This window comes from Colletotrichum spaethianum, assembly GCF_022836535.1.
Source record: "Colletotrichum spaethianum MAFF 239500 DNA, contig36, whole genome shotgun sequence".
Classification (NCBI taxonomy): domain Eukaryota; kingdom Fungi; phylum Ascomycota; class Sordariomycetes; order Glomerellales; family Glomerellaceae; genus Colletotrichum; species Colletotrichum spaethianum.
In genome coordinates this window covers 199,473-218,269 of record NW_026054806.1, presented here as the reverse complement: position 1 = coordinate 218,269, position 18,797 = coordinate 199,473, and the positions used below count along the sequence as shown (strand labels likewise).

Genomic DNA, 18,797 nt, shown 5'->3' with positions numbered 1-18,797 from the left:
CAATCGACCAGGAGTTAAAGACGGGAGGAGTGTGAACGAGCGGCGGAGGAATGATGGGTAAGTGGGCCTTCCGGGCTAGCCATGATGCCAAGAAGTCTTTGCGCTAAGAGGGACAGAGGCTCGCAGATGTGGAAATCAATGGCTTCACGCCATCGTTGCAGTGAAGGTCTGCATGGCAGCATCCGAAAAGAGGGTTGATAGTCCGAGGTCCGATCAAACATGATGAGAGGTAGGTTGATGGCGCCCGGGCAACGGGGTCGTGGTCAGCCCAACCATGTATATGCAGCTTGTTGACGAGTGACAGCGAACAGGCTGAGGCTTCGGATAATGGTGTGTTCCATTTGTCACATTTAGTACAGATCGGGGAGCGTTGTTTGAAGTGCAGCCACTGAGGAGTCTAGAATGGGGGGTCCCTGACAGGAGTCGTTTGTTCGAGGACCAGGGTATTGACTCAGATAGCGTATCTCTGGCGGTAGCTAGGTCCCGCGTAGGGTCGTCCATCTGTTAGTTCGTCCGATTTTTCTGTGTTATCCCCAGACAAAATATCTGTGGCGGCCGCGGGTGATTTCGAAGACCAACAAGGGTCGGTATCGCAGACTGGACCCTCAGCCCCCAGCAGCCGAACAGATTGCCTCAAAGGGGACTGAGCAAGGGGAAGCGGGGCAGGGAACGTGGGACTTTGGAGCAAGCACGGCGTCTTGCGGGACGGACCTTGGGTAGGTAGGTACCGTAGTACATACCATAGTAGTACTTGGTTTAGGTAGTGAAGTGGAGACGTTGTAGAGTCGAAGCGTGACGGGAGGGTTACACAAAAAGCACCGCAGTACCTACTACTATGCAGTACTTATGGGCGGCCCGGCTGGCAAGCTGAAGTGGGAATATCACAGGTTCATCCCAGGCTGTGAAGTACAGTATAGCGCAGTAATGCCTGGGTCGGGTTTGGTTTGCTGCCCCGGGTGGCTGGCGACTTCTGCCCGTCCTACATAGAAAGGAACGACAGTGCCATGTGGTTGACCCGCCCTAGGGAACCAGCAATCCAGGCAACCTTTTTTAGAATCGAGCTGGGAGGTGCTACCTACGTAGGTAGTATGGCACTGATGGGCGTTGCTGCGGCGGGTACGAGATTGGCGCCTTCCCGTCAATTCCACATCCACCGCATCCACCGCATCCGCTAGTACGCTCCTCCCGCTGAACGGGGAGGGAAGCCTTCCATACCATCCTTCGACCGGACGGGGTGGGGACCGTACTGTATTTGACTGGATCATCACCTCGCGTTTTTAGCCTTCCGTCTCCCGTCTCCCGCGTGGTCCCATCCCATGCCGGGTTCTTTTTGTCATGCCCGGTCCTTTTACAGCACCTGCCCACTAAATTACCTGAGCCGCCTTGTCAAGTCAGCAATGGCCCTCTTCCGATGAGACTGCGCCAGGTAGCCTGTGGCTGCCTTGTTGGGAGTGCGCCTCGTGGGGGAGGCGGAAAGAAGCCAATCGCATCTCCACGTCGAGCTGCATGCTTGCTTAGCGCAAGTGCGCGATGCTGTCTCTTCTTGTCTTTCTCGCTCTCTCACCCTCTCCGTCCCCAAACTTCCGCCCTCCACCCTCGACTCCTCCAAACTCCACTCCTCCTCCCCTTGCCAGCCCACGCGGTCACAGAGACCTTGACTCTCCGCTGGCACACTCACAAACGCCCGTTCAAAGACAAGGGCTGGCTGGTATTACAGAATCGCGTTTCGTCCAGAATGCCCCGTCCCAACTTCTGATCTCCACCGCGTCTCCTGTTCCTCTCCTTGACTTTCCCTTCGTCACCGACTACTGTATCTCGACCCCCAGCGACCATCTTTGCTTTTTGCTCGCTGACAAGGCACCCTCCCTTGCGACTTTCTTCAAGGCGTTTGAGCGGCTTTGGAATCCACACTCGAAGTGCCTTGGCCGGGGTTTTGTTCTTCAGTGGCATCAGCACTGCGGAGCAGTCGCGAGTTTCGACTGACTGACTGACAGGCAGCAGACTGACAGATAGACTCCGCCCCTGGAGTCAACCCGTGGCTTCCCTATCGAATCTTCATTCCTTAGCGGAGCAGCCGGTAGACATGTTCTGAGCCTGTCTTCAGTATCGACACCCTAAGGCGCCATCCGAGAAAAGCCCGGGGCTTATCTACCCGCTCGCGGTATCAAGAGGTCGGACGTTACGCTGAACGTTGGGCGGACATCTCGTCTAACTCCTTGGACGGGGCCACCCTCCATGGTTTAGGGCCACCGAAATGGATATACTCCTTGCGCAGTAGAGAACATCTTCCCAAGCCCGCAACTATAAAACTAGATAACGGTTGACCGACACTCACAATAATGATCGCCGGTGACGTTGGCAATGCATCCTCGGGCACACCCTGGATACAGCGGCAGTGTCAGTCAAGAATATACAAGTCTTGATGGACGCTTCACCGTCGGACTGATTTGAGTTGACATGCACTGACTGACATTGCGCATAGATGCACAGAGGCTGGCAAGTCTGGGGTTGTCCACTTGGGGCAGCTTTTGATTCGCTCTCGACGAGGCAACCAGAGGGCAAGGCATCCGTATCTGCCTGGATACGACAAAAGATGTGCCTGGTACCAACCCAGTAGAGACAAGCTACCCGTCCCGTCAGCCGTGGAGTCGCAAGGGCAGACCAAGACACAGCCCTGGCGGCTCCTCTTGTCCACTACCGTCCATCACTGGCCCTCCGTCTGTTCTGTTGGTGGTCAAGATGGTGTGATCCGCGTACCGTTCGCCAACGAGACGACCAGCTACAACCCATCTGCAGCCACCAGAAACTAGGTGGGCCAGCCCACACCACACATACCCTGCCGCAGTCCTTGGGCGTCAGGGGTGTGCATATGCTCCTCGCAGCGCCTGATGATGATGGTCCACCACCGCACATCTTTGCCTCTTCCTTCACGCCTCTCATTCTGCCCTCTCATCTGCTGCTAGCTTGTTTGTCCCCACCATGAGGCTCTGCGCAGTACGTATCTGCGTGATGGGGGTTCTGCTCCTTCCCCCAAAGCGCTCTGCTCCTGGAGAGCCCAACCAACTGCCCTGGCGCACTCCAGTGTCACCGGTCTTCCGCTTTACCTAATGGACTTATATACACCTAGCATCGCCACACTGGTAGGTTTCTGATGTCGATGCCGTGTCTCTTACTATTCAACCCAGATGTGAAGACAACAACCTTTTGTTCTTTAGCATACCTAGGGTATCTGCTCTCTTATATCACTCTATTGTCACGCCGTCATTTATACCAATTGCCCAAACCTTCCAAACCTGTCCCAAGGCAATTTCCTTATAGCCTGCTTGAGACAGACCCGTTCGCCAGGCTGCATACCCGGCTTCGCTGCTGTTTTGTCCGACTATCTGTGACTCCGGGCTCATTCAGAAACTTTCAATACTTACTTCCGTGGCTCTTCTCAAAAGATAGTCGCTTCCTTAGATTAAAGACCTCAACTGGAAGAAAGACGCGACATGGCCTATTTCTACGAACATGCCCAAGGGGGGCATCCTTCTCACGAGCAACTATACTACGGGCAACAGAACTTCAGCCAGCTGCCCATGTCCTACTTCGAGTCGTTACCAACTTCAAACTCCTCCACTCCAGTCGACCCAAGTCTGGGATCCTACTCCCAGACGCAATACCAGACGCCATGGCCAGTGAACCAGACCCATCAGATTCAGCAATACATCGACGGGCCACGAACAGCCTTCTTCGTCCCTGAATATGCCCAGGCCTTGCACAACCTAGCCCGCCCGACTCAGGAAACCACCGCGCTACCTCCAGCTTCAAAGCGAAGGCACGGCTCTCCCTGTTCCCAGCAGACACTGTCCAGCAGCGACTCTAACAGTCCTCCCACGGAAAGCGATGTTCTCCCGGCAACTCCCCCGGACTGTTCTGCCACTTCTCCTTTCATGCAAAATAAGCAATACACTGGCGATTGGGAATCCCAACAGTACCAATCCCACACTTTGCTTGGCCTTGGTATGCAGGCAAACGTCTTCGTCAATCCTCATGAGGTAAACATCTCTCAAGCCGTGTTCGAGGACGAGGTTGTTCCAGCCACTTTCAGCAACAGCCGAACCTTCAGCTTCTGTTCCTCGGACTCTGACGAGTCGGGCATCCCCCAGCAATCTGCTTTCTCGTCACGTCAACTTACACCTGATGCCCCTGGAGCCATCATCAAGCAGGAGCTCCCCATGGTTGAGTCTTCGTGCGGAACAAACTACCCCGACCCTGAACTAAGCGATCCGGACCCCTTTAAATCCAAGATTGAGTTCGGCGTTTCCCTCGAAGACGACAAAGATTCGGACTATAAGCCTAAGCAGCATACACGAAAGCGCTCTCGCAACGCGAATATCAGACCTCGGGTGCACAACTATGGCCCACTTCAGGAAAGAAAGAGGACGAGGGTCAGCGGCAACGCCGGTGGCCTGCTCCCAACTCCAATCAACCCGACCATCGCCTCCACGCGGAACCCCAAGATTCTTTGCACCGAGTGCAAAACCCCCTTTTCCGACGAGAACACTTACCAGAAGCACATGAAGCAACACCACACCCGCCCCTTCGTATGCGTTTTCAACTATGCCGGTTGCCCATCCACCTTTGCTAGCAAGAACGAATGGAAACGCCACGTAAGCTCCCAGCACCTGGCCCTCCAATACTGGCTTTGTATTCAAGATGGCTGCTCCAAGACCACCAATCCTCCAACCAACCGACGTTCCTCCTCTTCTTCCTCTGGTTCCGTCGCGCCGACACCGCCTCCCTTGCCCAACGGCGCCATCTTCAACCGCAAAGATCTTTACACCCAGCACGTCCGTCGCATGCACGTCCCCCCTCTCGTCCGAAAGGCCCAGAAGCAGAAGAAACCGACTCCCGATTGGGATGACCACCTCAAAACTCTCCAAGCAGACGCCGAACAGACGCGCTGCGATTTGCCACAGTACATGCGCTGCCCCGCCAACGACTGCGAGCACGAGTTCAACGGACCGCAAGCCTGGGACGAGCGCATGGAGCACGTCGCGCGTCACCTCGAGCGCGCAGCCGACGGCAAGGAGCCGATGGTCTACTTCGGCGGTGAAAACGACCCAACTCTGACACAGTGGGCGTCGAGCCGCGATGTCTACGTCGTCCGGCAGACCAAGGCCCCTGGCGGTTGGGAGCTCATCAACCCACTCAAGGGGGAGGTTGGCCCCTCTTCGGGCAATGGAAAAGGGGTAAACAGTAGTAGTAATACCTCATCCTGCCTCAAGGAGATCATCGTAGCTACTGGCTCCGATGAAGACGCTGAGGGAGAGGACGAGGAGTGACTGGCACCAACACACAATCTCTTTTGCGGACCTTGTTCAATATTCATACGTTGCTTTGTAGATATGCCCACTTGACATGTTAGTCGCTTGGGGCTTCGGTTTTTGTGTTTGATTTTTCTATATTAGATACCTTTCCACCTGCTTTCTCTCTTTACTTTATGCTCTATCAACATCTTGCGAAGGTGTATTCGTGGGAGTTTGGGCTTTTCTGTCTTGGCGGAGTATGATGGGGAAGGGTAGCAGAATGACAATTATGTCACATACCAAGGAATAGAATTTACACATATGGACGGGCATAGGGCACTCTTAATGATATACCACGATCTCCTCTACATCAAAATCACAATGTATTGGTATCAAGTCACTCCTGCCGTGCAATCATGGGGTCTCCGTCTGTGTACAGACTGCCCCGACTTAATGGCTCTGCCTGTATACAGGGCTGGACAGATACGCCGAGTCCTGCTCTTCGCCTATGGAGACCACAAATGGCAGCTTTTCTGACAGGTCTCCCAATTCGGAGACGACCCTTTTGCTACCCAGCTGATTCCTAGAATTGAGACGCCTAAGGATGTCAGGAAACAACTTAAGCGCGCCAGAGGGACAGTAACCGCCGGAGACTCCAATGAAGCGTCTATTCCCGCCTCATTGAGTTCATCTGGCGCTCGACACGTCTCAAGTGGAAGCTCTGGAGGCGGCCCTGTGTCTGGCGGCGGCGGCGGCAGAGGGCCGCACTCACTTACACGACCGACCGCTAACCGACCGCTCCCACCCACAAATCCCATCGTGTCAGGTTTTCCAGCGACTGGGAACCGGGGCAGCCCGCAAACCCTGAGCCGTGCGGCTCAATGGCTCGCCCTGGCGCTAGTCGATACATCCGCCATGAGGGTCGATAGGGCGGGACACCTTTGGGGCTTGTGGAAGGGGTCGGGTGGAAGACTGACAGGTGGCACCTTTTGACTCTCCTGCATGGGGGGGTGCGTGAGAAGAAGATGCATAATGCTTCGGGTCCCTTTACCGCTCCAAGGCCCAGCTTTCGGTCTGGTTTGGTCGGTCCAGTCTTATCTTTCAGGTAGCGTACCCGTTGCCAACCCTCCCCAGTCCGTCCCAAGCAGCGGATGCCATTCCTTCAATCCTACATTTTACCGTGTGCCTCTCGTAGGGCAGAGAGGGGGGGTAGGGGGTGCAATTGGAAAAGAACTCGAGGAAGGGAGAACTCGTGCGCTTGGCGTCTGGCCCCCAACCCCGGGGAAACCTGATTTCCTCCCTTTTGTCACTTTGCGAACGACAGCGTTCCGTTGGTTGTGGCCCAGCGTTCCCGAGCAGAGACCGAGATGCTTCAGCATGGCGCTGTCAGCACTAGTCCGCGTTGGACACCGGCCGTTGTTGCAGCTGGCTTGGCTGGATAGAGTGATGACACTGAACGAGTTGAGAAACAACGCGCGCGCAAATTGCAGCTTTGCATGTTCCACCAACGGTTATGCGGCTTGGAATTATGCACACACATGCGCGCGAGCGCGCGAAACCATAGGCCCATTCGGTCTGTTCGGTCTAAGTGGGGGACTGCGCCGCAACGGAAATGGACGCGAGAGAGAGAGAGACGAGAAAGAGGCAGAAGGGTACGCTAGCCGACGGCGCAGCTGCGCGTTTAGTTGCGCACAAACTCGCATCTCTGGGCTTTTATCGAGATGGCTTTTGGGGCAGTGCGCTTCCGCCATGGTACGTTGCGGCCCCCAATTAACCGTCCATCCGAATCTATGACAAGGATTGTCGGGCTCTGTCGGTACTTTGCCAAGTTGGTCGGAAGTGGAAAAAGTATGAAGAGCAAGAGGAATGGATTGTACCACGATGCTCTGCGGTTAGTACCTTATGGGGGGATTCTCCAATCCAAGGCTGCAGTCTTCCGCTGTTGCGTGCTGGCTGCACCATTTCGCCTCGTGTTCGGGGCGTGGGAATCAGCCCGGCTTTTCCCTACCTCGAGGTTCTCCGCCGTTGAACTACCCATGTGAGATAAGCAAAGCCATTTGGCCCCCCTATTACATTCTCGAAACCCCCTTTTTCGCCGTGCGATCGATCCTTCAGGGGGCGTCATGGATGAACGTGAGGATATCTGGCCTCCGAGGAGGGGGGGTTGTATCCTGTTAGATGCGTGATAGAGAGGCTGATGAATTGGAGCTGTAGACTCGCAAGTCGGGCCGACACGGGAATAAACTGGGTTGGGCCTAGAGGAGGCGGAACAAATGCCACAGATGAGCAGTCAACTTGGGGGCGGCAGGGTGTTGACTCGGGCCGGACCCTTCTGTCCACAGCTGAACAGCCATGTGAGGTAGCCTCGTCAGCCCAGTCAGTGATTCAGTGAATCCAGTTCGGAAGATGTGGCCGCGTATTGGCATTGCTCCAGGATGTATGCGTGTCGTGGCCATCCATGCAGAAACCGGGACGGCGCCGGAGAGCGGGGCCCGGGTGTGGCGGGGCCGAGTGTTTACCGTAATGCCGGAGTCGGGGACGGTCAAGCCAGATGTCCGACAAATGCGAAGCACGGCCGATCAGGCTTGACATTTTAAATTGAAGTCATCGGATGAGCACCTTCTCCGGGCCGATAAAGGGCGAACCAACCCGCCGCCGCCGCCGCCGCCAGCCCGCCCACAAATGGAGCTGACGGAAGCGATGGTGATCTTGCGACGGAGTACCGCGAGAGCGTGCGGTCACCGCTGGAGTTCATTCAAGCCCAGACATGTGCAGCGCAGGGCGACGGCGGAAAATGCATCGGGCTCTGTCTAGTCTACATGTTTGTCTGCAGGGCATCTCGTGAGCTCTGTTAACGGCCACAGCTTATGATTGGGTAATGACGTCTCCAACATACAGCTATTAAGGGGCACGAGTGGGATCTTAACCTGGCGAGGATTGTCTGCTGAGTCGTGCCAGGCGGAGGGCAGTTGGCGATGTGGCACCGCTGGCTTCTGTCCTGTGAACGTCGGATCGGCGGCGCCATTGACGGCCAACTGGTGCCCCTGGCGCGATATCAACGACGCTGTTCCCCTGGCGATGAAGTCAAGGATAGATGGGATGGCTGGGTTCGGTGCTGCTGACTGTTGCTGTTAACTTGGCGAAAAAAAGCGGAATCAGGGTCCTCCTTAGTACCGCCCCCAAAGGAGCAAGCTAAGGCCCTGCTGAGAGGACGACATTGAACTACCCCACCAACATCACTGCCGACGACTAAGGTACCGGTACCCAAACGACAGGGCGACAGTGCGCAAACTGCTACGGGGCTATTGATAGGACGACAGGAGCTATGGGAAGCCTGCGCCCCCGCTTCCGACTGCAAGCTGAGCCATCCTCCAATGTACAAAGGCCGCAGCTGTTGAAGACAAGCGCTGGGTGATACGAGCGAAGGCGAGTGTAGCAGTAATTAACGAAAGAAACTCTCTTTCCCCTTGTCCGTTCCTTTTCACAACAAAGCATCTCCTCCTTGCGGGACCAACGCCTTTCTCCTCGCTGTTTCTCATCATATCCGCCCGCATCCGGTGCTTGTCCTCACTGCCCGCTTACAACAACCTTATAACCCACCCAAAAAACAACCAACCCCCCGGGCTGAGGTGAGCATCGCTTCCTTGCTACGTCATATTGTCAAGGTCCATCCCGACCATCAGCAGCTGTCAGCATACAAACTTGACCTCATCCTCGCGCAATTCTGTCCACTATTTTCTTCTTTTCCTCCCCCCCGCCTCCCATCGACCATTGTTATCCGCATTTGTGAGGCCAAACGACCTATCTAAACCGCCATGGAGTCTTTCGGAGCTCTCAAGCGTCGGACGACCGAGATCCTGCAATCCCTCCCCCAGAACCTCCCCGCCATGCCGAACATACCCAGCGTGAAGAGGCCGTCTCTGTCAAGCGGCACAGGCCCGAAAGCTATGAAGGCCACCTGGGAGCGAATTGACGTACCACCCCTCGGCCGTTCCTCCCACACCGTCAACGTCGTCAACGGCTCGGCCTACGTCTTCGGCGGCGAGATCAGGCCCCGTGAACCGGTCGATAACGATGTCCACGTCATCAGGCTGCCGTATAACAGCGCCGGCGCCGATTACTACAAGATCAAGTCCGCCCCCGCGAAGCAGTACAACCCGCCCGTCGAGAAGGCTGAGGAGACGGTCGAAGCCCCGAACCTCATAGAGAAGGCCGCACAGAAGGAACAACTCCTCGACGAGGTTCCCCTTGCCTCCCCGGGCGTTGCCGAGGAAGCGGAGGATTCACCCGTCATGGCTGGCGAAGAAGGCACATCGTCGGGCCCTGCTCTGGACAAGGGCAAAGGCCCAGCTCTTCCTGAGACCCCCTCCCTCAGCGACGTCCCGGCCCCGCGTGTTGGTCATGCGACTGCCGTCATCGGCAGTCGTATTTTCCTTTATGGAGGTCGCGGAGGGCTTGACATGAAACCCCTCGAGGAGGGCGGTCGTGTCTGGGTCTTTGACACACGAACCAATTCTTGGTCCTTTCTTGATCCCGTGCCGCCCGCACCTGGGGTAACCATCCTGCCAATGCCCTCACCGCGCAGCTACCACTCGGCCGCCGCGACCGATCGCCCGCGCGACTTCGCCCCCAAGCGCGCGCGTGGCAAGCAGACTTGGAGGGCCTGGGCCCAAGGGGACAGCGCCGAGGTCGGGATCCCTCAAGCTCCCATCGTAGGCCACGCTGCTGCCAATGCCACCGACGAAGAAGATGACGGATACGGGACTTTCTTCGTGCACGCCGGCTGCCTCGCTAGCGGCGAGCGCGCCAATGATCTCTGGGCTTTCGATGTCCGATCCCGAGTGTGGAGCCAGCTGCCTTCAGCGCCCGGACCGGCCCGCGGCGGCGCCGCAATCACTATCAGCAAGAGCCGGCTGTTCCGCTTTGGTGGCTTCGACGGCAAGGGTGAAATTGGTGGACAGCTTGACTTCCTCCACCTTGAGATGGACACCTTCGACGACGGCGTTTCCAAGGGCGAAATTGCTGTTCATGGCCGCGGCGGCTGGCAGAGCATCGTCCAAGGAGCCAACTCTGGCGAGCAGGAAATCCACCTCATTCCGGGCCAGACGTGGCCCGGAAACCGGAGCGTAGCGGGCCTCGAGGCCGTCACCGTCGGTGCCGGCCGCGAGTACCTCCTGCTCATTATGGGCGAGCGCGAACCCAGCTCGGATGGTCATTCCGGCGCCGGCGCCATGTGGGACGACGTATGGGCGTTCCAGGTCCCGCCTCTTGGCATGACCGCCGCCAGCGTGCGGGATGCCATGTGGCAGGCCATTGGCCGGCCGACGGGCGAAGGCAAGTGGACAAAACTCGTGACGGAGCCGTATGATGATGATAATGACGACGGCGAGCCTGAGCCGCGCGGCTGGTTCGCCACGGCACCGATGGGAGATGTGGAAGAGGCCGGTGTTGTTGTCTGGGGAGGACTCAGCTCCGAGAACAAGAGGCTGAAAGACGGTTGGATCCTGAGAATCCCCGAGTGAGACACTGTCTCTAGGACGCACAGTCATTTCCCCCTTATATTCCATGACACAGGAACTGGACTTGAAGCGACGATTTGGTAGCAAATTGATGTTCGACATTATCGTGTCGTCACAAAAGAACAACGAGTAAAGTGGTCGCGATCTCGGTTGCAGGAACATAGGGCCATGAGTCTCTAAATCGTTCGCCCATGCATTTCGAATACAGCACATTGTGTTTTATATACAAGCCGGACTATCCTCCGGCTCTATTCCGTTCGCTCGGCCCATTCGTGGGAGTGTTCTCCCAACTTTCGCGCACGCTCTGAAACCGCTCTTCACCTCCTTCCCTCGTTTCCCATTTGTTGCTTTTTCTTACAAGTCGCTCCGCGTCACCTCGGGGCCCCACGGCTCGGAGGTGAGGTTTGTCAGGCCCTTGCTGTTTTCGCAGGTTTGGCGGCCGCTGTTGATAGGGCCGGGCTTGGGGACCTGGGCAGCGGCGCCGCCGCCGGTAGCGGTCGCGGTGGCCTTGAGGGCATCGAGGAGCTGGACAGTGGTCTCGGGGGTGAGATCCTCGTAGTAGTCGTCGTTGATCTGGACCATGGGGGCATTGACACAGGCACCGAGGCACTCGACCTCGAGGAGGGTAAAGAGGCCGTCCTTGGTGGTCTCGCCCTGCTTGATGCCGAGGTGGTCGATGATGGCCTTAACGATCACGTCGGAGCCGACACCGCCAAGCTGGCAGGGGTCTATGGGTTGCCAGTTAGCGATAACTCAATTCTCCGGAAAATACCATTCGGATTCTCGTTCCGTAGCCCTGTGATATCAAGAGGAAGTCGCTTCCCGACTATGGCTCGGCTACGGGATTCTCGGAGAAAAGACGTTTCGAAGGACCGTGTGTGTTTCGTAACAAGGGTTGGACTCACGGTTGTGCAGGCCTGAATGAAGTACTTTCCAACGGGGGTGCGGTTGTACATGGTGTAGAAAGAGGCGACTTCGTAGACGCGCTGGGGGGGCATCTCCAGGAGGCGGGCGACCTCGTTCATGACGCTGATGCTGGTGAAGCCGTGCTGGCGCTGACCGAGATCGAGGATAGGCATGACGGCAGCCTTCTTGTACTGCGGCGGGTAGCGCTTGAGGATTTCATCGATGACGGCCTCGTTCTCCTTGGTGAACTTGAAGGGGATGTCGGTGTTGTTCTTCGGGGAGTCGCGGTGCTGTTTCGACAAGGCTGATTAGCAATTGCTCCTCGAGGAGAGACTCGCAGGCGACTGTCTCCGCATGTTGGAATTGCTCTCGGTCATAGCCATACGGACAATTGACGTCGGAGCGGAAAAGGTGGAGGGTGCTTACCACTTGGAGTGTGTCGCTGGGGCGGACGGCTGTGAGGGAGAAGGCGCGGAACTGGGGCCTCGCCGCTCGACACGTTGCCGAGCGGAGGGCTGATCTGAAGAGGAGGGGTGAGAGTCTGGAGGCCATGGCGAGGGATGTGTGGTGGCAGCTCAATTGACGATGGGCGAGCGGGCGAGCGGACGAGGGAGGTTAATTTGCGGATATCTTGCGCTGTTCGTTAGATTCGGGAGGTTCAAAAGTCGTGAGCTTCTGCTTGGATAATGCATCATTGTGATTGGTCGAAATGGCCACAGTCTGATTAGGTAAGTCTATGGGGCAGCGGATGCACAAGAGGCAAACATGGTCGAGTAAGCGTCATTGAGGTTTGCATAAGTATTTGAATCGTGTTTTTATGCATGCAACCGTGCGTTCGCTCAATGTCCATTGTTTGCATGCAGGTACGAAAGCCCCATGAGACACCACAACTTTCACGTTGTTCCTGCTTACAGAGGCTGGTGATGGATTGTTTCCTCCCACTGCTTCTTCGATAACAGATAATTGGTTCTAGGACCGTTTTTCGTTGGGTCTTGTTTATTCATTGCCCGTATTAGTAGGGCCCAAGTGGCAATTGGGCATGCAGATGGTGGGAAAACGAAGAATACCAATCCGAAAGCATCGAATTAGCACGCTTTCTTTCCATTTGGCTAAAAATCTATGTTGTCTCTGATCTCTCTTAGTAGATATTCATCGGCAGTATACCGTCCGCACGAAAAAGAGGAACGGGTGAGTAGAACGAAGCTGCCACGCTGCGTCCTGCCTTGTTAATTGGGGACCACATAGAGCGCTTGTGTCTGTGCGATTCGTCGAGGCCAAGTGCAGAAACAACTTGTCAACCAGGCCAAATAATTTTTTAGAGCTCCAGCCGTCTTGTCTTGCGCGCAGAACTCCAAGACACTAACTCTTTGGAGATCTGCTGGAGTCCGGGCCCGGTATTGGCTTATGGTACCGAGCGAGCCGCAAAACAATAAAAGCGGTCCTAGGTGAATCAACGATTGCAGTCCATTTGACCCAAACCTCGCAAACCTCGTTACACAACCGACTTCTACCTCGGGCTGAGGCGGCTCAGAAGCAAGACCTGGCCCCGAAACCTCCTAATCAGTTGCCAGGACGAGGTAACATATTGGAAAATCTACCAGGTCTACGCCCATTGGCCAATGCAGGTGTTGAGTCAAGCCTCAACTCTTGTGCGTCCTCTTATTAGATCATCTGGCGATCTCGCACCTTTAATGAGAACAGAGAGCCGCCGGGCGGAGTATTGCCATTTTCTGCCCGCATACAGCATGTCGAGCGACGTCAAGTGGAACATGTCGTGGAGCTGCCGTATCAGTTTTCTTTGCGCACGTCCTGTACCATTGACACCGGCAAACTCCAAAGTTTCGTTTCTTCGACGTCTGACGCTCCAGTAACGGAATTGAGAGCCCTCGATGGACTGTCGCTCGCTCCATCTCGGGTTCCAAATAAGCGAGATCCAGAGCCGGGATCGGCTCGCCTCCATCCACCTCCACATCGCTCCCATTTTCTCTGTATACTACGTCTTCCAGGCCCTCGGCCGGCAAAGGGTGTGGCGTTCCGGCCGCAAAATTGAACACACCGGAACGATTTGTAAACCCTTTTGGGAAACAATAGCTGTCGTCGTTTCTCCTCATCCTCCTCATCCCCAACTTTCCGGCAGCTTGTACCTCGGCTTGTCTCCTCCCCCAGCTTTCTCCTCCATTGCCTAGTCGCGGAGCTTTCCCCTACTCGCCCATCCCCGCATTCGACAGGGATCTAAGGCGGAGATCCAGCGTCACGAAGGTGCTCTCCACCCCAGATTTGAAAGCCTCAGTTGCAACCCATGGCGTCGCTGGAAGGCTGTAGTCATTGGCCGGGTATGGCGCGGGGACCCGAGGTTTCGTCTGGAGTTCCCTGCCTGGGTCGGCCAGTATATGGGCTACGGAAATCCACTTCTTTGTAGCAGTCCTGTTCGTTTCCTCCTCGGCATTGTCATTTTAGTTGACGTGGATCCCGCCGGTTCCGATTCCTTTCCCTCTTCGCATTGAACAAGCAGATTGTCTCGTTTCTGAGTAGGTTGCAGTTTCTGGGCTGTTCTGGCAGGAAAGCAACTATAGTCACTGACTCGAGCTCAGGAATACTATATTACTCTGATAGTACGGGACCCGCGGCTCAAATCAAGACTGGGATCTCGAAAGTGATAGCTTCAAACCTTACCGAAGCGGACCCCTTCTCGAAGTGGACGTTCCCACGCCGCACAATCCTCCAGTTCGATATCTTCCGTCTCAAACACGGGGATAACTCCTACCTATCAAACGCCTTAGGCCCCGGAGTGTCTGAGCAAACAACACCAGTCTCCAACTGTAGCCTTCGTCTTCTTTCTCGAGTCCCTACTTCATACTTGGGCTGTAATCTGCTGTTGGAATAGAACGGAAACGCTCACCAAACAAATATGCCGATCAAATCACGGTGGTCGGAACCTATTCCGAACTGCTCTCTGCAGACATGGATCTTCGGATCCTCTTTTGAACCCCTCTCCAACCGCAAGGCTTTCTATGATGCAGACTGTCCAGACACCCACTACCTGACCTTCTCTGATTACCGCCTCGTGGCCAAGCAAATCGCCATCGGCCTCCAGGCCGCTGGCCTCAAGCCCGGCGACCGCGTGCTGCTCTTTTCGGGCAACAACCTCTTTTTCCCTGTCATCTTTCTCGGCGTTCTGATGGCCGGCGGTATATTCACCGGCGCGAACCCGGGCTTCGTTACTCGCGAGCTCGCTCATCAGCTCAGAGATAGCGGCGCGAGGTTCATGGTCGCTGCTGAGGGCAGCCTTGACACCGCTCTGGAAGCCGCGAAGGAAGTCTCCATACCCGCGAGCAACGTCTTCGTTTTCGATACCACGATCCCGAGCTCGAGCAAACCCGAGAAGCCTGTGCAGGGCGGCGCTCGCCACTGGACTGAGCTGGTTGCGCCTAGGGCGCAGGCCGAGAAATTCCAGTGGGTTGAGCCTTCCGACGCCCGCACGACGACGTGCTGTCTCAACTACAGCTCTGGTACGACGGGCGTGCCCAAGGGCGTTGAGATCTCCCACTACAGCTATGTCGCCAACGGCACCGGCGTCGTTAAGGTGTCAGCTCTGGAAGAGGACCACGAGGCCTCCCTCGCTCGCTCCGTCGGCCTCTGCTTCCTGCCCCTCTACCACACCTATGCGCAGACGTACTTCGTCGCCAACTTCGCCAAACAGGGCATCCCAGTCTACATCATGTCGGGCTTCGACTTCGTTAAGATGCTTACCTACATCCAGCGCTACCGTGTTACACAGCTCGTCAGCGTCCCACCCATCCTCGTCGCTCTGACCAAGCACCCCATCACCGCAAAGTTTGACCTCAGTAGCCTCGAGAGCGTCGGCTCTGGCGCCGCGCCCCTCGCCGCTGACGTTGCCCGCCAGACAGAGCGCATCCTCAAGAAGGACGACCTTATCGTTCGCCAGGGCTGGGGTATGACTGAAGTCACTTGCACTGCCATGACCTGGGACCCGACGCGCCTGGAGCGCAGCTCCTCCGTTGGCGAGCTGATGCCTAACTGCCAGGCGAAGCTCGTTGACGAGGACGGCAGAGAAATTACCGAGGCCAAGGTGCCCGGTGAGCTGTGGATCGCGGGTCCGACCGTCATGCGTGGCTACTGGCGCAATCCCAAGGCGACGGAAGAGACTATCGTCACGGACGCTAACGGCAAACGCTGGCTGCGCACAGGAGACGTCGCATACGTCGAAAAGTATTCGACGGGCGGTCTCTTCTTCATCGTCGATCGCATGAAAGAGCTTATCAAGGTCAAGGGCAACCAGGTTGCCCCCGCTGAGCTTGAGGCCCTCCTCCTCGAGCGGCAGGACGTTGCTGACGCCGCCGTCATCGGCGTCACGATTAACGGAGAGGAGTTTCCCCGGGCCTACATTGTCCGGTCGCCTGGAACCAATGCCACAGGCGAGGAGATTGCCAAGTGGTTGGAGGAGCGGGTTTCGAAGCACAAGCGCCTCAGGGGCGGTGTTGCGTTTACAGATGTCATCCCCAAGAACCCTGTAAGTTTTGCTTCCATCATTTGCTGTTGGAACGAGCAGACTAACTCATTTAACCAGTCCGGCAAGATCTTGCGAAAGATTCTTAGAGAAAAGGCCAAGCAGGAAGTTGGCGATTCAGTTTCAAAACTGTAGACAGTCGGTGGAGACCAGGTAACAAGCAAACTTGTACTTGCTAGATTTAGCCTCGTATCCAAGACAAAGAGGGCTTGCGATACACATAGCTTCAAAGGAAGATACCAGCTCTAGAAATATATATAAAATCATAAAACCTAAGCGGACACACAGGCGAAGCTTGTAATACATGTTACATGAAGTCGTCTATAACGTCTCGCTAACTAAAACCACCCTGTTCGCCACCTTTCCATACTTGTGAGGCCCACAAAGAGCGAGCAATAGGGTATCGACCTTACTGTACAGAACCCTTCCTTTGCTAAAGAACCTTGAACGCCTCCCTCGTTTCTCTGATGAAGCTGAGCGCATGCACAACTCCCCCCTCTCCCCCCTGTATCCTATGTTGGGATAAACAAAAGAAAATTGAAAAGATTCGGCCAAATGGCCGAAGAGCAAAAAGAACCAACGACGCCTTTCCTGATGCCAATGCTGATGTGGGGTGATGCTGGATGGGCATGACTTTCGAAGGCAGCAAAACAAACCTCTTATTTACCTTTCCCGCCTTTGTAGCGCCGGGGACGCGTTCGAATCTGCCTTTTTTTCCAACCCCATAAGTGTCCCCAGTCCTTGTAGATAGGATGAATACCCCGAATGAAGCGTTTCGAGTAGAGCTTGTCCCTCTTGGAAACCCATGATGATTGTTCTGGTCGCCGGCCATACTATGACCCAACAGCCAGACATGAGTCCAGCACAGAGTCGAGGGCGCCCATGTCTTGAGGATCTGCGCCATCCCACCATGGCTCCGAGTCAATCTCCATTGCATCGACGTGTCCGTTCGGCAGCTGCTCCGCAGCCAGCGGCTTAACATCGGAGGCCTCTCCCGCCTTGGCCCCAATGGGCTCAAGACCCGGAAGCCAGGTATAATCATGCCAGTTTTCGAGCTCTCCTTCACGATATCCATACGATATTGCCGTGTTGATAATGGGGAACTGTGCCAGGCCACTGTCTGCCATCTCCAGGGCGATCCGCACGTCCGCCATACCGAGGGGACCACGCTCGCTCGCAGCTTTCGACTCGATAGGTAACAAGCCACTCTTATCGCGTGTAAGTTCGCCTCGTAATGCCGCATCTTCCTCTTTGACAAGCTGATGCCGGTACTTGTGGGTTTGGATCCATTGTGTACCGGCTCCGAAACCGGCGGTTCCGCCCTCTCCCGGGCCATTGCTCCTTGTCTTGGAGAATATAGCAGCGAGAGCTTCCTTAATGAACGTTTCTGTCGCGACAGACATGAAGTGTGGCGCTTCTTGGACATGGCCGCTGGTGAGGCCTGCCTCATAGCAGAAAGGCAGCATCCTGCCTTCGACTACGGGAGCGTCAGGAAACTCGCCCGACTCCACGGCCAATGGCTGTGCAAAGCGCTTGCGAATCTCCAAGTCGAAATCTGTATTTCCAGTCAGCACTGGCCCTCCCGGACAAGGTTGAGGTGTATTTCCACATACTCATCTTATTGATACCACCAATGCCTCCTGCACTGGGCGGTACTTCGGCCGGCTTAGGCTGTCGCCTGTGATTGTCTAGGAAGACGTTGGAAAGGCTGTCGTTAGGATCGAACTGGGTAGCAGCACTATCAGCAAGGGCCGGTTTAGAGAGGAAGAGATGGGGACCAACATCGTTGGAAGCCAAATCCTTGATGCGCCGACGGTCTTTGGTGGGCAGCTGCATGACATCGCCCTTGAGACGACGCTCCGCAGCATCGCCAGACACAGGCTTACTGCCAACGGGAGCAGTTGGCTTGTCGTTGGCGCTGACCCAAGGGGCAAGGCCCTGGTCGGGCATCTCTCTCGTGACATTGCCGTATATAGCAGCTAACAGCTGATTATGGAGGTGTTCCCTTTCGCCATTGAGGGATGCGAGGATGGGATCGATTCGTTCCGAGTATTCGGTCTGGTTCAGTCGACCTAGAAGGATGGGTCAGCAAGCAGGGAAGAAAATGCGCAGATGTCGTGGGTTGGCTACCGATGAGGAACTCCGTTGTTGACTCCTTGTACACGACCCATGCTTCGGGGCCGATGGCCTGCTTCAAAGCGGTATATAGCGGCTCAAGGTCAATGCGGGCCGGAATTATCTGGCTTGTTTTCGATGTTTTGAGGGAGCCGGGAGGCTGTACGGTGATGGACTTGGTAGATAATGTCGGTGTTGAAAGATTCACAGATGGGCGGCTGCTCAAGGCCGCGGGGTCGATGTCGGGCATTGCGACGACGGGATGCCAGAGAGGCAGATCACGTCGTCAGGCGTATTAGTGGAGCTGAGCGACAGTCGCGTGCGCGAGAGCAGCAATGGCAGACAGGACTTGGCGCAAGGGGGGAAATATGTTCATGAGTAGCAAGAAACAAAAGAGGGAGACGATGCGATCGCGAATCCGGTATTATCTCGATGAAC

The 18,797-nt window shown here is 55.9% G+C and overlaps 5 protein-coding genes across 5 annotated transcripts; 3 read left to right on the top strand and 2 right to left on the bottom strand.

The window, feature by feature from the left end:
• Positions 1–3,491: 3,491 nt before the first annotated feature.
• Positions 3,492–5,327, top strand: ColSpa_10536 (uncharacterized protein; the record flags this gene model as incomplete). Its single annotated transcript, XM_049276748.1, has 1 exon — positions 3,492–5,327. The coding sequence occupies one exon, from the start codon at positions 3,492–3,494 to the stop codon at positions 5,325–5,327; it is 1,836 nt and encodes a 611-aa protein (XP_049132705.1).
• A 3,779-nt stretch (positions 5,328–9,106) lies between these two features.
• ColSpa_10535 (nitrile-specifier protein 5) lies at positions 9,107–10,813 on the top strand (the record flags this gene model as incomplete). Its single annotated transcript, XM_049276747.1, has 1 exon — positions 9,107–10,813. One exon carries the CDS (start codon positions 9,107–9,109, stop codon positions 10,811–10,813), a length of 1,707 nt encoding a protein of 568 aa, XP_049132704.1.
• Positions 10,814–11,164: 351 nt separating this feature from the next.
• On the bottom strand, positions 11,165–12,268 carry ColSpa_10534 (NADH-ubiquinone oxidoreductase subunit, mitochondrial; the record flags this gene model as incomplete). The annotated part of the gene is made up of 3 exons (XM_049276746.1): positions 11,165–11,538; positions 11,583–12,006; positions 12,143–12,268. 3 exons carry the CDS (start codon positions 12,266–12,268, stop codon positions 11,165–11,167), a joined length of 924 nt encoding a protein of 307 aa, XP_049132703.1.
• A 2,356-nt stretch (positions 12,269–14,624) lies between these two features.
• ColSpa_10533 (4-coumarate--CoA ligase-like 7) lies at positions 14,625–16,379 on the top strand (the record flags this gene model as incomplete). The annotated part of the gene is made up of 2 exons (XM_049276745.1): positions 14,625–16,247; positions 16,305–16,379. The coding sequence occupies 2 exons, from the start codon at positions 14,625–14,627 to the stop codon at positions 16,377–16,379; spliced, it is 1,698 nt and encodes a 565-aa protein (XP_049132702.1).
• Positions 16,380–17,077: 698 nt separating this feature from the next.
• On the bottom strand, positions 17,078–18,609 carry ColSpa_10532 (transcriptional factor SWI5; the record flags this gene model as incomplete). The annotated part of the gene is made up of 3 exons (XM_049276744.1): positions 17,078–17,799; positions 17,858–18,316; positions 18,375–18,609. The coding sequence occupies 3 exons, from the start codon at positions 18,607–18,609 to the stop codon at positions 17,078–17,080; spliced, it is 1,416 nt and encodes a 471-aa protein (XP_049132701.1).
• Positions 18,610–18,797: the final 188 nt, after the last annotated feature.